General features: G+C 36.9%; 1 protein-coding gene across 1 annotated transcript in view; it reads left to right on the top strand.

Moving 5' to 3' along the window:
* MIPEP (mitochondrial intermediate peptidase) overlaps nucleotides 1–18,159 on the top strand; it is a 196,320-nt gene that overhangs the window by 129,137 nt on the left and 49,024 nt on the right. Inside the window, exon 17 of the mRNA XM_072611732.1 lies at nucleotides 17,373–17,494. Coding sequence (XP_072467833.1) covers nucleotides 17,373–17,494 — 122 coding nt within the window. The remainder of the gene's footprint in view (nucleotides 1–17,372; nucleotides 17,495–18,159) is intronic.

Below are 18,159 nucleotides of genomic sequence, written 5' to 3'. Positions count from 1 at the left end.
AAACAAAACCAAACATAACAAAGGAGAAAATAGTCACTTCATTTTGCATTCCAACTCCATAGTTCTTTCTCTGGATGTGCATGACATTTTGCATCATGAGTCCTTTGGAAATGTTTTAGGTCCTTACATTGCTGTGAATGGCTAAGTTTATCAAAAACAGTCCTTGCACACTGTGGCTGTTACTGTGTATAATGTTCTCCTGGATCTATTCACTTCACTCAGCATCCATTCATGTAAGTCTTTCCAGGTTTTTCTGAAGTCCTCCTGTTCTTCATTTTTTATAGCACAATAGTATTCCATTACATTCATATACCACAACTTGTTCAGCCATTCCCCTATTGATGGACATCTTCTCAATTTCCAGTTCTTGGCCATCACAAAAAAGAGGTGCTATAAATACTTTCATACATGTGGGTCCCTTTCCCGTTTTTATGATCTCTTTGGGATACAGCCCTACAAGTGATATTACTGGGTCAAAGGACATACCCATTTTTATAGCCCTTTTGACATAGTTCCAAACTGCTCTCCAGAATGGCTGTATCAGCTCACAGCTCCACCAGCAGTGAATTAGTGTTCCAGCTCTCCCACATCTTCTCCAAAATTTTATCATTTTCCTTTTTTGTCATGTTACCTAATCTGATAGGTGTAATGTGGTAGCTCAGAGTTGTTTTGATTTGCATTTCTCTAATCAATAGTGATTTAGAGCATTTTTTCATATGACTGTACATATCTTTAATTTCTTCCTTTGAAAACTGCCTGTTTGTATCCTTTGACCATTTATCAGTTGGGGGAAGGAAATATACTCTTGATAGACCATCTGTAAAAAAATAATTTAACTTGGGATATTCTTAATATGCATCCTTTGCCAGATGACCAGTAGTAAGTTGACACATTATGGCAGGAATTCTATCAAATTTGCATTCTATCTTCTGGCTAAGCTGAAAACATAAGAAAGTTGTAGTAAAATAGAAGGGTAGCTCATAGTTAGTTTTTCCTTATAGAGGTGAATAAAAAAGTTGAGTGAGTTGCTTTCACATGTGTTTTGAAAGGTCTTAAAGTATTCATGATGAATATAAGCACTCCACTACAGAGTTAACTGCGGCTTACACACCATTATCTGTAGCATAAGCTAAAGAAGTAGAAACAATTTCATGAGGAATTTGATAAGATCCTCCATACTAGGTCAGCCATACACCTTGATAGTCTCAGGGCCTTCAATGGAAAATTGAGCACAGGGGAATACAACTGAAAACCATGTTGAGAGTGCGCAGTTTGTGGTTTGGAAATGAAAGATGCCAAAAAGGTTTGAAGATTACTGAAAAATCTCATCATTTATATATGTCACAAATACTTTTTAAAAGAAGTGAGTTGGAGAGAAGTTGGAGCTCAAAGTTTTAAAAATGAATGTTAATTGTTCTTACATGCAACTGGGAAATAAGATATACAGGTAATGGGGTATAGAAATCTATCTTGCCCTACAGGAAAATAAAGGGGATGAGAATTAGAGAAGGAAGAGGTATGATAGAAGAGAGGACAGATTAGAGGAAGCGGTAATCACAGTGCACTCTGTCGTGGGTTGGGCAGAGGGGAGAAAAGGAAAAAAAATTTGGAATTCAGAATCTTGTGGAAGTGAATGTTGAAAACTAACAATAAATAAATAAAATGAAAGGACTTTTCAAAAAAAAAAAATGAGTCAGAAGAAGCCAGACATGGAGAACACTGAACAACATCATAAAAACAAAATCAGCTGTGTATTATTAACTGTCAGGGAACAAATAGTTACTGGCATAGACCTATCCTTGTCAGTTTCTGTAAGTGTATGCAGTCCTGTTGGCATGGTAGAACAGAAGTCAAAATAGATATCAAAGGAGAACAAAAAAGAGGTATGAGAAGAAAGTGCTATACTGTTGCACCAGCTCTGACCTGACTTGTTTAAGTAAGCTGTTGACTGTGGAAGATGGAAAATTGGACATTTAGAGATGTTTAACCAAATGCCAAGTAGTCACAATAATGCAAAAGCCAGAGGGGCTTAGAAGAGTCTCCTTTTCAAACAAAGAGACATAGCAGCCAAGCTAGCTCTGACTTGGTGCGTCAGTTGTTTTGCAGAATGCCAAAAGGGTAACTGAGGCCCACAACTAGTATTACCTCACAAAACCACACAAAGCCATTGAGGCAGAAAATGAGCCTGCAGAGAACTTGGCTGGAGCTCTGAGTCAGATCGTTCCACATACCTGCTTCTCAATAGCTTAGGGAAGATCTTGATGGTGCTACATTGTCTTCTTGTCAGACTGGTCCCTTCTGTGCTTTGAGTCTTAAGTGACAAATCATCTCATTTAAAGGCTTCCAGAAAGGCCTTCCTGAGCAAAAATATTTCCTCTGCTACTCCCCTGGTGGATCTGTGGGGTTGACATGTATATCTAAAGAGTACTCTGTTTTTATGAAAATGTCTCTGGAAGAGAAATTTTTAATGTGTTTGTCAGTCATTAATAGCATGGGGGAGATTCTTTTCTTTTGTGATTGTTTTACACTGTGACAATTATCTGAAAAATTATAAACTACACCTTGATGAAGGGAAGGAAAAGTTTAAAACATAAAGTACAGAATTAGAAAGGCCTCCCTTCTAATTTGGAAGGGCACTTAAAGGGACTGAAAGGAAGGTGACATGGGCAAACAATGCTTCATTCCCAACCCAGCCTAATACTGTCTGTGCTTTGTATTGTGCTAATTTTTTTCTTTTCATACTAATATCTCTTTCCTTACTGTAATGACCCATCAACAATTATTAAATGTCTACTATGTGCCAAAGTAATTGATGGTATAAACAAACTATTTACTTTTTTGATGCTCCATTAAGCCTCATGCCTGGTAAATATTACTACTAACTGCACAAAGGGAAATTGTCAGGTTGTCAGAATGATTTTTATCATTAGTTTGAGTACTCTCTTTGAGACAGTCTGCATACTTCTGCCTTTCTCTTAGAGAAAGTCCATTAATAAACATTTATAGCTTCTTTAATTTTTGTGATCTGGAGCTTACTAGTATTTGAAATACATAGAGAAAAGGACATGACACTCTTGAAAAATGTCCACATTGTGCAGAGCATTGTTGCCTTTGAAAATAGAACATTGGCTTTCCCTATTACTCCTTGAATAAGTATTTTCAGATAAAAATACTTGTTTTCTATCTTATGTTCCTATATATTTGCACAGGGATGGTTATAATTAAGTAGGAGAATTGAAGGTATTAGGTGTAAACATAGTAATGCTACTTAAAACTTTGTTTTTGAGCTAAGTAATTTGAAATCAAAATGTATTTTTCAAACTGAGAACATGGAAACATAATATAGCTGTTACTGAGGATGTTCTTTATACGAAGTAAATTCTCTCTGGACAGATTTCCAAGTAGAGTTTCTAATTTTTGGCAAGGTGGTGATATTCAAAACTAAAAATCAATATTAACTAAAGTAAAAATCAAGTTTCTGAGCCCATCATTAAAATTTGTCTGGTATTCCATGGATGTTTATTTTTTAGTAAAATTCCAGTAGAGTCTTTTGTTAAGAAATCTAACCTAAGCATAGGGAACAGTGTAAAAGTAAAGTAAACAGTGTAAAAGTAAAGGCACAGTGGCAAAAAAAAAAAAAAATCTCCCTCTACTTCTCCACTTCATTATCATCACTAACATTTATATAACATCTACTATGTGCCAGACACTGTGCTAAGCACTTTACAATTATTATCTTAATCTGATTTTCACAAAAACCCTGGGAGATAGATGCTGTTATTATCTCCATATTACAAATGAGGAAACTGAGATGGACAGATTTGCCCAGAGTCACACAGACAGCAAGTGTCTGAGGCAGAATTTGAACTCAGGTTTTCTGGACTGCAGACCCAAAGGCTATATCCACTGCTGCACCACTTAGCTGCCCATAAAAACAAACAAATAAATAACAGCAACAAAATCAAACTTTAAAAAGAGCATTTCAGTATTCACAACGGAACACAAAAAGAAGATTCTATGTAAAACCATAAATGTCTATTTCATTTAACTTACTTTTTAAAAAATTATATCATAAATTCAGCATTTCTTTTTTCCAAAACGGTCCTGTTTGTCATTGTGGTCCTCTGAAGTACTTTATGCTTTTCTCTCTACATTTGCAGTGACCCTCTTTTTTTTCTTCTTGCATCACTATTGCTAACCTAACTTCTTTGAAATAAAGGTTACACTGGCCCTCTTTTTTTGCGTCACTATTGCTAAGCCAACCCCTCTTAATTCTAGTACTTTTTCTCTCTTAGTTATTTCCTACTTATCAAACTGTGTATTGTTTGTACATTTTGGTTTATTATTTCTCTCATTAGATTGTGAGCATCTTGAAGATAGGGACTGTCTTTTGCCTCTTTTTTTTATCTCTTTTCTTGAAGGGCAAGGTGGATTTCTATACCTCATTACCTGTACTTCTTATTTCCCACTTATGTGCAATAACAATTCGCAACATTTGTTTCTAATACTTTGAATTCCAACTTCTCTCTCTTCCTCCCTCCCCACCCATCCCCACTATGAAGGCAAACAATTCAGTACAGGCTATGATGTGTCATTTTGCACAAGACTTCCATAATAGCCATATTGTGTAAGACTAACTATCCTCCATCCTACCCTGTCCCCCATTTATTCTATTCTCTCATTTGATCTTGTCCCTTCCCCAAAGTGTTTACTTCTAATTACTCCCTTCTCCCATTTGCCATTCCTTCTATTATCCCCCTCACTTTACTTGTCTTCTTCTCCCCTCCTTCCTTGTAGTGTAGGCTAGATTTTCATACCATATTGAGTGAGCATGTTATTCCCTTCTTAAACCATATGTGACGAGAGTAAGCTTCACTTTTCCCCTCTCACCTCCTCCCTTTTCTCCTCCATTGAAAAAGATTTTTCTTGTCTCTTTTATGAGTGATAGTTTGCCCCATTCCATTTCTGCCTTTCTTCTCCCAATATATTCCTCTCTCACCCTTAATTTTATTTTTTATAGATATCATTCCTTCAACTTGTGCTGTGTGTGTGTGTGTGTGTGTGTGTGTGTATAATCCCTATACCTACCCAAATACTGAGAAATGTCTCAAGAATTACACATATTATCTTTTCATGTAGGAATGTAAACAGTTCAGCTTTAGAAAGTCCTTTATGATTTCTCTTTCCTGTTTACCTTTTCATGCTTCTCTTGATCTTGTGTTTGAAAGTCAAATTTTTCTCTTCAGTTCTGGTCTTTTCATCAAGAATGCTTGAAAGTCCTCTATATCATTAAATGACCATTTTTCCCCCTGAAGTATTATACTCAGTTTTGGTGGGTAGATGATTCTTGGTTTTAATCCCAGTTCCTTTGACTTCTGGAATATCCTGTTCCAAGGCCTTTGATCCTTTAATGTAGAAGATGCCAGATCTGTGTTATCCTGATTGTATTTCCATAATACTGGAATTGTTTCTTCCTAGCTGCTTGCAATATTTTCTCCTTGACCTGGGAACTCTGAAATTTGGCCACAATATTCGTAGGAGTTTCTCTTTTTGGGTCTCTTTCAGGAGGTGATCAGTGGATTCTTTCAATATTGATTTTGCCCTCTGGTTCTAGAATATCAGGCAGTTTTCCCTGATAATCTCATGAAAGATAATGTCTAGGCTCTTTTTTTGATCATGACTTTCAGATAGTCCCATAATTTTAAAATTGTCTCTCCTGGATCTATTTTCCAGGTCAGTTGTTTTTCCAGTGAGATATTTCACATTATCTTATATTTTTTCATTCCTTTGGGTTTTGCAACTTCTTGGTTTATCATATAGTCATTAGCTTCCCTGAACTCCACTCTCATTTTTAAAGAACTATTTTCTTCAGTGAGTTTTTGTACCTCCTTTTCCATTAGGCTAATTCTGTTCTCTGCAGCCTTTTTCTTCTCATTGGCTTTTTGGACCTCTTTTTTCCAATTGAGTTAGCCTATTTTTAAAGGTGTTATTTTCCTCAACATTTTTTGGGTCTCTTTTAGCAAGCTGCTGATTCACTTTTCAAGCTCTTCCATGGCCTGGGCCCACTGTATATTCATTTTGGAGGTACTGGATGCAAAAGTCTTGACTTCCTCTGACAGTATGACAGCTTTATTCTTCCTCATCCTAAAGGATGGAAGGAAATACCTGTTCACCAAGAAAGTAACGTTCTTTGGTCTTATTTTTTTTCCCTTTTTTGGGCATTTTCCCAGCCAGTTACTTGACTTCTGAATCCTTTGTCAAGAGGAGGGTCCTGGTGCTCCTCCTTCCCCCAGTACCATGTTCAGGGCTGAGATTCAGATCAGCTGCTCAACTCCCCCAGAGGCTTTATGCTCCAACAATGGGACAATGGATGCTGGCTGCTGCCTGCCTGCTGTGGCCAGAAGCTTTGGATGCCCTGCCCCTGCTGCCTCCCTGGGCCAGGGCCAGGGATGAACTCTGCTCCCTGACCTTTGGCACCTATGGGTTGAGGGATCTGCAAACAGCAGCTGCTTCCAAGGATTTCATCCCCTAAACCTGCTCCTCCCAGAGTCACGAGGCCAAGGCTGGGCTGGGCTCTGCTCCACATCCAGTGTGACAGACCTTTCCCTTTGGCCTTCCAGGTCACCCTGGACTGGAAATCTCCTCCACTCCATCTTTCTATGGCTTCTGCTGCTCTAGAATTTGTTCAAAGTCTTTCTTTACAGGTATTTTATGGGCTATGGGGGAAGAGCTAAAATATGTACATCTTTCTACTCTGCCATCTTGGCTCTGCTCCCCCAAGTAATTTTTAATGTTTTAATTTCCTCCTTATTAGAGGTGAGTTCACCCTTTTCATTTTTGACATTGGTAATTTGGTTTTCTTCTTTCTTTATCAATTTTATTGATTTTTTTCATAAAACCAATTCTTAGCTTTATTTTTTAGTTCAATAATTTTCTTAACTTCAATTTTATTCTCTCCTTTGGTTTTCAGTATTTCTAATTTGGCATTTACTTGGGGATTTTCAATTTTTTCAGCTGCATGCCCAGTTCATTGATCTCTTCTTTCTCTATTTTATTCATGTAGGCATTCAATGATAGAAAACTTCCCCTAAGAACCTCTTTTACAGTATCTCATAAGTTTTGATAGGTTGTCTCATTGTTGTGATTCTCTTGAATGAAGTTGTTGATTGTTTCTATAATTTGTTGTTTAACCCCCTCATTCTTTAGGATTAGATTATTTTGTTTCCAATTAATTTTTGGTCTATGTTTCCATGGCCTTTTGTTACAAATAATTTTTATTGCATTATGATCTGAGAAGGATGCATTGACTCTCTCTGCCTTTCTTCACTGGATTGTGAGGTTTTTATGCCTAGTACATGGTCAGTTTTTGTATATGTGCCATGTACCACTGAGAAAAAATGTATATTCCTTTCTATCCCCATTCAGTTTTCTCCAGAGATCTATCATATCTATCTTTTCCAGAGTTTTATTCATCTCCTTAACTTCTTTTTTGTTTATTTTGAGGTGAGATTTATCAAGTTCAGAGAGGGGGAGGCTGAGGTCCCCCACTAGTATAGTTTTGCTCTCTATTTCTTCCTGTAACTCCCTTAACTTCTCCTCTAAGAACTTGGGTGCTATACCACTTGGTACATATATGTTTAGTAATGATACTGCTTCATTGTCTATGGTGCCTTTTAGCAGGATATAGTTTCCTTCCTTATCTCTTTTGATTAGATCTATTTTTGCTTGCTTTGTCTGAGATTAGGATTGCTACTCCTGCTTTTTTTACATCAATTGAAGTATAATATATTCTTTTCCTTGTGTATCCCCCTGTTTCAAATGTGTTTCTTGTCAACAGCATATTGTTGGATTATGGTTTTTGATTCATTCTGCTCTCTCCCTCCATTTCATGGGAAAGTTCATGCTATTCGCATTCACAGTTATGATTACTATCCGGGTCTTTCCCTCCATCCTCCTCTCCCCTGTTTATGCTTTTAGTTCTTCCTTCCTTTCCACAATAGAGTTGTAATTTTTGACCACTCCCTCCCTCAGTCTTCCCTCCCTTCTTTCAATCGCCCTTCCTTTTACTCCCCTTTTTCTTTACTACTTCTTCCCTCCTTTTTAGCCTCCCCTCCCTTTTCTTTGCCCTTTTCCCTCCTACTGCTATAGAGGTAGTTAGATTTGTATACTTAACTGAGTTTGTTGTTCCCTCCTTGAACCAAATCAGATGAGAGTAAATCTCAAACAATGCTCATCTCCCTCTCCTCTTTCCCTCTACTGTCATGTTTTTGTGCCTCTTCCTGTGATGTAATTTACCTTTATCTGCCTCCTCCTTTTCACATTTCCCATTACAATCTCTTTGCAACCTTAAATCACATTTTTATCATCACATCACTTTATTTATACCCACTCCCTCTGTCTATGTATATCCGTTTTAAATATCATAATAAATATATAATTCTGAAGATTAACAAGTATCATCTTCCCTTATAGGGAAGTAAACAGTTTGCCCATATTGAATAACAAGTGTTTTTTTCCCCCTGTTTACATTTTTATGCTTCTCTTGAGACTTGTGTTTGAAAATTAAATTTACTGTTGAGCTCTGGCTTTTTCATCAGGAAGGTCTGGAAATCTCTTATTTCATTAAATGTCTATCTCCTTGCCTGAAATATTATGCTCAGTTTTGCTGGGTAATTGATCCTTGGTTGTAGTCCCAGTTCCTTTCCCTTAAAGGATATCATATTCCATTACCTCTGATCTTTTAATGTAAAAGCTTCAAGGACCTGTGTGATCCTGACTGTAGTTGCTCAGTACTTGAATTGCTTCTGTCTGGTTGCTTGAAGTATTTTCTCCTTCATTTGATAGTTCTGGAATTTGGCAGCAGTATTCCTTGGTGTTTTCAGTTTGGGATCTCTTTCAGGAGGTGATCAGTGTACTCTTTGAAAGATTATTTTGCCTCCTGGATCTAGGACCTCTGGGCAGTTTTCCTTGATGATTTCTTCTTTTCCTCATGGCTTTCTGGTAGACCAATAATTCTTAGATTTTCTCTCCTGTATCTATTTTCCAGGTCAGTTGTTTTTCCAATGAGATACTTTACACTTTCTTCTATCTTTCATTCTTTAGATTCTGATTGACTGATTCTTGATATCTTAAAGACTCATTAGTTTCTACTTGCCCAATTCTAATTTTTAATAGTTTGTTTTCTTCAGTTACCTTTTGCATCTCCTTTTCAGTTTGCCCAATTGTTCCTTTTAAGAAGTTATTTTCTCCAGTTAGGTTTTGCACTTCCTTTCCCATTTGTCCAGTTTTCCCAGTTATGTTTTGTGCTTCCCTTTCCATTTGTCCCATTTTCCTTTCAGATTCTTCCTGAATTTCTTTTTTTCATATTTTTAAGACCATTGGTCACTTTTTCTTCTACTTCTCTAATTTGGCTTTTAAAATCCTTCTTGAGCTCTTCCAAGAATGCTCTTTGGGCTTGAGACCAGTTCATATTTCCTTCTGAAGTTTCAGATGGAAGTACAGTCTCAATGCTGCCCTCTTTGGTGTTTGTGTTTTGGTCCTTGTCCCCATAGAAAGATTCTGTGCCTTTTCTTTTCTGATTTGCTTCTTGCTCATGATGATCACCCTTTTTCCAGGTTTTTAAAATGAATCTCTGCTTCTAAGGCGTAGGGGGCTCTGTCCCACAGTTCTGGTGCGTAGGACTTGAGGCTTTGTGTATTGTGGCCTCTTTTTCTTTCAGCTAGAAGCTAAAGTGCTACAGCTTACCTGGTGCTGAGCTGGCTGGTGTGCCAAGGCAGAGGCTAGGTGAAGTCTTTCTGAGTTTCCCTGGATTTACCTTAGAGCACACTAAGTGTGGGGGAGGGGTAGTCTGGCCATAGGAGGTCTTCTCTCCTGAGCTAGAGCATAGGCAAGCTCAGTGGTCACTGAACTCCATCAGCGCGAGTGTCTTCCCAACACCCCTACCTGTGCTGAGGCATGCCTGGGGTCCTGGTGTTGGCACTTATGGGCTCCACACTCCTGGAACTCAGGATCTCCTCCTGGTTAGCTGAGGTGGGGCTGTCTGGGGCAGCTCCAGTCCTGCACTGGTCCCCTTTAGCCACAGCAGGAGGAACCCCCCCTCCTTTGCAATTTTCCTATCCTCACAGGCTAAAAAACTGTTTACCCCTTTGGCTGATCCCACTGTTCCAGGATGCTTCCTGGGGAAATATTCTCTGGGTTTTTCAAGGTCGACAAGGGCAGGGGGATATCATTTACAGATCACTCTGCCATCTTGGCTTCCAGAAGTTCAAGTTGGTGACTTACAGACATTTTATCTGCCAGCTGATAATCTCAGGAGCGGCTGCTACAGTTACTTGGGGTTCTGCATTTCTCTTTCACTCAGTTCTGCTGGATTCCCATCCTGGGCTGGATACATTTGAGAATCCACAGTGCTGCTTCAGACCGCCCAGGGCTTCCTACTCGGCCTTGCTATGACAGGGTCTGCTTTGGTACAGCCCGTGTACTGTGCGCTCCTCCATCCCCATGCAACAGATCCTTCCTATTGACCTTCTAGTCCGTCCTCGATTGTAAATCTGCTACACTCTGTCTCATATTGGATTCTGCCACTCTAAAATTTGTTCAGATTCTTTTTTTAGAGGTATCTGAAGGAGTTTGTTTTAGAGCTTAGATGAGTACTTGCTCTCACTCTGCCATCTTGGCTCTGCTATTAGTGTTTTCAAAAAACCAACTTTTGAGTTTTGTTATCAATTCTGTTGTCTTCTTCCAATTTATCTCTTCTTCCTTTAATTTTCAGGATTTTATCTTTTGTACATTATAATCTTTTATCGTATGTTTATTTTGTATTAGTTACACATTTGTTTATATATCATATTCCCAGTGCTAGTTTGTAATAATCTATATGTATGTTAGGACCATGTTTGAATTATCTTTGTATGTCCTCCTCTGCAAAGCGTGTTACTTTGCACAGAGTGATACTTAATATCAAGTTATTTAATGAATCAGCAAATTATACTACCCAGAAAGTATTAAACAAACAAACAAAAATGAGCTGGAAACCTAGACATAAAATAAGATGAGATACTTAACTTCTTCCTGCTCTACTATCTCACAATAAGTTACACCAATTATCAGAAGCATAGTTATCAACAAGTGGAATTTTATGAGCTTGCACAACAAAGTGAGCCAGTTGCTTACGGTTTTGGCAGTTGAAGAAGTCTATAATCCTATATCAACATGCTCTAGGCAAACCTTGCATATCCCCAAACTGGGAGGCTGAAAATAAAAAAGTACCATACCTGCTATTTTGTACTAGTAATCAAACAAGTATAAAAATGTGTCAGCAAAGCCATTGTATTTTTTTAATAGACAAAAAAGCCTGCCGTCCAATTAAAAGTCTCTGTAGCACAGTAATACTTAGTGAAGCCCTTTTGGATGGCAGTGATGATATTATGGAATTTAGAAAGGAAGTGGATGTGATCTCCATCCTCAAGCAATTTACAATCTGACCATGGCTTTTAAAAACATTGCTAGGAAAGGGGACAATATAGGATATTGGAATCTTAGAGTTAGAAGGAACTTTCTAGTCTAAATCCCTTGTTTTCAGATGAAGAACCTGGAGCTGGGAGAAGTAATTTATAGTAGTAGAGCTTATCCTCATTCACACTGCCTATGACCGTTAAGAGTATGAAGAATTATAGAGATGACAAAAGAAGTTAGCATGAAGGACCAAAGGTGGGAATAGCAAAGTCTCAATGGCAGTTATATTGCTTTTGCTGACTATCTGACCAAGAGAAGATCAATGATATGGAAATAGGAAGTCTGTGAGGAAATGGAAAAAGGGCCGGGTCTCCCTTTCTCTGTAAATTTTTGCCACTGTGATTTAAAACCAAGATGATACCCATAAGTCAAGGCAAGGCAGCCAACATTTATTAAATGTTTATGTTTCAGACACTGTATTAAGCACTTAGGATACAAATGTAAGCACCTCACCCTCAATTAATTTCTATTCCAATGGGGGAAGGCAGCATACAAGGGAACTTAAAAGCTGTGGGGAGACATGGGCTGCTTCTCAAATGGATGTTCCAGGAGGAGCTCACACGTGGCAGAACAGGACCAGCATAAGCCAGGGATGTTCTAGGTGAGATTGAAGATGAGATCTAGAGATAGAGTAAATTCACAAGTCCAGCTAGGGGAGAATTGAAGGTTGGCAGACCTAACACAACCTCCCCTCTCCCCCAAATGGAGGTCCCAGGAGGAACTCACTAATGGGAGAAGTATATTGTTAAAATTGCCTTCCTTACATAAGTAAGTTTTGTTGCCTTCTGTAAGGAAGGGTTATGAAGCGAAGTTACTTTGAAGGGTTTGTTGTTCTTGTTGTTGTTGTTGTTTTTAGCACAAACCAAATACCACTCTCCAAGTGGGCTGATTTTCTCAGCCATCATGTCCCAAAGGTTTATTTTATAGTTGTGTAAGACGATGATGAAGGAATTTGAGATTTGGACTACATAACCTTTCACTTATCTTCCACTTTGGAAAGGCTTGTTCATAATGTTGAGATTCTAGTGACTTTTTTTTTTGTTTTAACCAGAACCATGATTTCATCAGTACAGGGAGTTGGAAGTTAAGGACTTCATCTATGGGCACATATCAAAACCTTCTCTGACATAGTCTTAGAGTTATCTGGGGTTCTGAGAGATTCCTTCCTTACGCTCATGCCACATGGTCTGTGTCAGGGGCAGTACTGCCTCCTCTTGTGAAAATAGAAGGAAAACAGAAGTCCTTTTTTGCCATCTTTTAGAACATGCCTTTTTTGGAGTTAGACTCACAAATTGTCTCTAAAATGAAAAGTCAAAACTTCTCTCCAACCAATGGACAGAGAAGAAAAATTCTATATATTATTAAATTATTATTCTTCATGAATGAAATAGTTAACATTAACATGGACTAACAATCTGTGTTATTAATAATAACTGACAGTCATATGGTACCTTATGAGCTGGTTGCAAAGTGCTTAATGTACATTATCTCATTTGATCCTTGCAACAATCCCATGAGTAAGTATTACAGGTATTCTTAACCCCATTTTTCAGATGAAGAAGTGGAGAAAGACTTAATGGCAGTTATATTACTTTTGCTGGTCTTATTTTAGAGAGCCTTATTTGAAAAAGAACAGACTTTTAGGCTTTAATTCCCTATAAATATATCAAGTCCTCCAAATAGTGGTATCATATAAATGTAATTCATTTACCACAGGCTTAGTATGTGGAGAGATGTGTGATACAAAATCTAAACCTATAATTAAGCCTTTAGTCATAACAGTGTGCCTTCTCCTGGACTATGTATACGCTTGGTAGGTTATTAGGAAAAGACAGCTGCCCTGGCAGTTCAGGAAGTGGGCCTATCTCAATATTATATACACCCTAAAAGTCTCTTACTGCAGTTCTGAAAAGATCTCATCTTTAATGCTCTGTTTATTTGGGACCTCAGCTACAGACTTATGAATTTAAGTCACTTTAAAATTTCATAGCACAAATCAAATGCAGTTCTTGAAGTGTGACAAAATAAAATGGTATTCAGCTCAAAACCAAACAAAATTAAAACTCCCTGCCCTGTGCTGCAGAGGCAGCCAGACTAGTTTTGGCATATTACCAAGGACAAAAGTTACAAAGAAGAGCCCTGAAACAAAGTGGTATGTTAGAACATCAGAGATTTATAATCCAGGATACAGCTAAACAGATCGATCAGTTGATTCTTTAGTGTTACATTTAGTAAGAACTATAAAGTCATGTGCCAGTTCAAAAAATAATATCAACATCCCAACTAAATTGCTGTGTGACGAATTTGCCAAAGTCCCAAAGATTTCAAATAATATTTGATAATGTAATTTCAGTACTGCAAAAGAACTAGCATAGCAACTTCGAGTCTATTATAGTGGAATTTTATCTGTAGCATTTTCTAAGCTATTGGGTTCAGGGTTGTTTGTCCTTTGTTTCAAAGAGGACCAATGTTGTCACAGGGTCTTGACTTGTATGAGAATTGAATTTATGTAAGTTAGAACAGCACAAAGTAATCTTTGAGTTCAGGGTTAAAGGGCGTTTGGATTGTACCAGTGTTCAAGCACTTTCCTTCTGCCCCTACCTCACCTATGAAACGGTCATGATGGTACTTTCCTTACCGGCAGAGGCAGCTGGTGGCTCAGTGGGTAGAACACTAGGCCTAGAATCAAGAAGACCTGAGTTCAAATCTGGCCTGAAACTTTTGTAGTTGTGTGACCCTGGGCAAATCATTTAACTTCTGTTTGTTTCAGTTTCCTGAAGCGCAAAATGGGGATAATAATAGCTCTTATCTCCTAGGAGCATTGTGAGGATCAAATGAGATAATATCTGTAAAGTGTTTAGCACAACTGCTGGCACATAGTAGACACTGCTTATCTCTCCTTCCTCCCCTTGACTGGCTTCACAAGGTTATGAGGAAAAGATTTGATTAACTTTAAAGCTCCAGATGCATATGAGTTACTGCTCCTGTCACCCTTATGTTATGGATTGCCAACTGCAGTTGCCACATAACTCTTGCATATGCACCATCTCTAAGCACCACGCTGGACCACCTCCTCCTTGTTCTTACCTCATGACACATTTAGTTACAACCTATTTCTCTAAATCAAGGCAAATAAACAAACTCAGATACATGGTACAAGACTCTATCCAAGGCAGTAAAGTATGGAGAATGGTGAGCCATAAGTTCTGAGTTTTGTCCCTCTGCTTTGAGAAAGTGATTCTCCATTTGTTAAATAGAGAAAATCTATTGATGTAAATCGGTATTCTTTGTGAAGGTAATCTGTGGTTTTATATCACTTTACTATCCACAAATGAGAAAGGAAGGGCACTCCTTAGGCAGAAAAAGGAAGACCTTGGTTCTCTTCTTTCAGAAAATCTAGATAAGATGTCAGGTACAGAACATGTAGGAGAGAGGTTTTCTTTACATATAGAAGAATTCATGAATGTGTCTTTGGTGTGCTTTTATTTTTATAATCCCATTTTTTTTGTTATGTTGTTACAGGGAGTAGGCTTGTGTAGTTATACTTAGAGAGGGTTACTGCTATTAATAAATCAGAATGTAGGTGTTTCCAGCTTTTGTGTTTAGAAAAAGAATAGTTTTTAGTGAAAGAATTCTCAAATAGAATGTATATTTTTGTATGAAATATATATTCTCATCAAGTAAATCCTTTTTTTAGCAAAGATGATATATTTAATATATATTCAAAGTTTGAATTTATTTATTGAAATATTGAATTTATTTTTTGAAATAAATTTATTGAAACTTAATTTGACATATACTATAAGCATTGAAATATAGAAACAAATCAAAAGAAAGGAATACTGAACAGCATAACAAAAAAGAAAATTATTATATGAGATCCTACATGTTTTATGACACAATAACATTCTATTAGATAACATAATTTTTTCCAACCATTCCACAAACATCAAAAATTTGGTTTTAGCTTTTTGTGTTTCAGTTAATGTTGCTGAATTTTTAAAAATAATCTTATTTATTGATAGATTTGTTGCTATCCATCAGCTCATTGATATAGTACTAGTAGGGAGACTTTTGAGTCAAAGGTTATGCTTATTTTTACGATCCTTTTATCAGCTCTATATTTATTTCTAAAAAGTTTGAAGCTGTTTTTTAGTTCTGCCAGCAATCTAGATTACTTGCCTATTTTTAAAATACATAACCACATCATCTTTTAATTATCTCTGTTAATTTGATGGGTATCAGAATCTCAGACTTATTTTTGTTTTGTTCCACTTTTTTTATGTTTGTAGAATCGATGCAGGTATTATTCCACTTCTGCAGATTATTGCCCATTCATGCCTTCTTATATATTCAACTGCTATCTGATTCTTGACCATCCAAGACTTTATGTACAAGTGTGATTATGTAGATACCAGCAGAAAATGTGGGCTGCTCATCCATAATCTTTCCCTATCATTCTGGAATTTACCCATTCTCTCTTATATGATATTAGTATCCCATTTCAAGGCATATTGTCAGTTTTTTACTCTGAAGATTATTGCAAAGACTTATACTCTCATTATCTAGAAATTGTTTTGTGTTCAGTTCTAGGCATCACATTTTAGTAAAGATAAAGTGAAAGCGTATCTAGAAGTTAACTAGGAAAGTGAAGGGCCTTGAATTCATACTAGTTCATTGAAGGAATTGGAAATGTTTAATCTAGAGAAGAGCTTTGGGGAATCATGATAACTGCCTTCAATTTTTAAAAAACTATACAGGACTTTTTATTTTTAAGAATACTACATATCAAGACTAAGATTAGACTTTTTTGGCCAGGCTTTAGAGGACAGCGCTAGGAACAGTGTTTGAAAACTGCAGAGACCCAAATTTGGGCTTGATTTCTAGAAAAAACTTCCTAGGGTAAGTTTTATATATATATATAAAATAGTTTACAAAGCACTTCACAACAGCCCTTTGATACAGGTAGCATGAGTATCATTATCTCCATATAACAGATAGGAAATTAAGACTCAGAAAAGTAAAGTATTTGGCATAGTCATATGGCTTATATAGGTGGCAGAGCCAGGACTACCAACCCAAACACATCATATGACTCAAATCCAGTGATTTTCCCATGGCACCATGTTACCTCCCCAATTGTGCTCTATATATGGTGAAACCTAATTAGATTTCAGTTCCTTTAGCCTCTGATAGGAAGCTGAGGTGAATAAATTTGAGGAGAATAAGGTAGCTTTTTTACTGTCTTACCCCTGACAAAGAAGAGTTGGTTGTCAGGACATTAGAATTTGACCCTCCCTAGAAAATTTCAATCCCAGATCACTGTTTTTTGTATTAGTAGTAACTCTGCTCAATTTCACTTACTTTCTCTTAAGTGGTGCTGTTTATATAATTTAAATGTGGCAAAAGCAGAGGAAGTATTAGAATAAGATGAATTAATCCACATGAGAAATGACTCAGTATTAAATATTGAAACTATGTTAAGCTAAATATTTTATCATTTTTATAGATCCATATTAAAATAAGGAATGTAGACATTTCATCTATTCCATATAAATAAAGTCATGAAATAAAAATTTTCAGAATTATGTTAAATTTATTTAGTCAAAAAAATTAACAGTGAATATTTAGGAAAAAATAACTATCTGTAAAAGATCAAATTCTGTATTTACATGATATAAAAGAAGTCCTTTAGAACAGAAAAGGTTAAAAAACATTAATTATAGTGATTGACTTTTCCCTCTACGGTACAATTTAGAATAGCAGCATTTGTTGGAGGTTTTTATTTAAATACTTCCATTTTCTTTTTAGTACTTTGTAATCTCAAACATGGTACTATTTTTTTCTCTCCATTGCAGGCCTGGCAACTGAGATTCAGTCACCTTGTAGGATATGGTGCCAAGTACTACTCCTACCTCATGTCTAGGGCAGTAGCCTCCATGGTTTGGAAAGAGTGTTTTATGCAGGACCCATTTAGCAGGTAAGAGAAAATGTATCACTACACATGTATAACCTATATCAAACCATTTGCCTTCTCAAGAGGGAGGGGAGGGAGAGAGAGAATTTGAAACTCAAAGTTTTAAACATGAATGTTGAAAATTATTTTTACATGTAACTGGGGGAAAAAATGAAATAATAAAATTTTTAAAAAAGAAAGAAAAATGCATCAAGCATCAGTATCCTCAGTTATAAAGACTCTACTTGTCTGGAGGTCTCACTTTGGACAACCTTGGTCATAAAGAATTAAGTCCCAAACTTGGGAGTGGGTCTTCTTACTGACAAATAACTATTACAAGTTAGTACAGTAACTATTACAGTGCAGTTTATGGCATTTAAGAGACTGAATGACTTATAGGATTCCTCATTCATATCATTATTGCATAAAATCTGGTAGCTTATGGGAATCATTAGGACACACTGGCAGCAGAGCAAAGTGACAGTTAATAGCACATGGAAGAGGCAGAAGAACAGCAAAAAAAACAGAACAAAACTCTGTAAAGTTAGAGTCATCTGGGCAATTCAGCATATGTAACAGCAGACAGCTTTCATTCACCAATAGACCTGTGAATCACTGTGTTTGTACTGCATAGTATATGGTACTTGGTCATGATAAAGACCCAAAGGCATCTATTGAAGGTGAAATTG

Source organism: Notamacropus eugenii, chromosome 5, assembly GCF_028372415.1.
Source record: "Notamacropus eugenii isolate mMacEug1 chromosome 5, mMacEug1.pri_v2, whole genome shotgun sequence".
In the NCBI taxonomy this organism is placed as follows: Eukaryota; Metazoa; Chordata; class Mammalia; order Diprotodontia; family Macropodidae; genus Notamacropus; species Notamacropus eugenii.
This window is presented reverse-complemented; position numbering and strand designations above follow the sequence as displayed.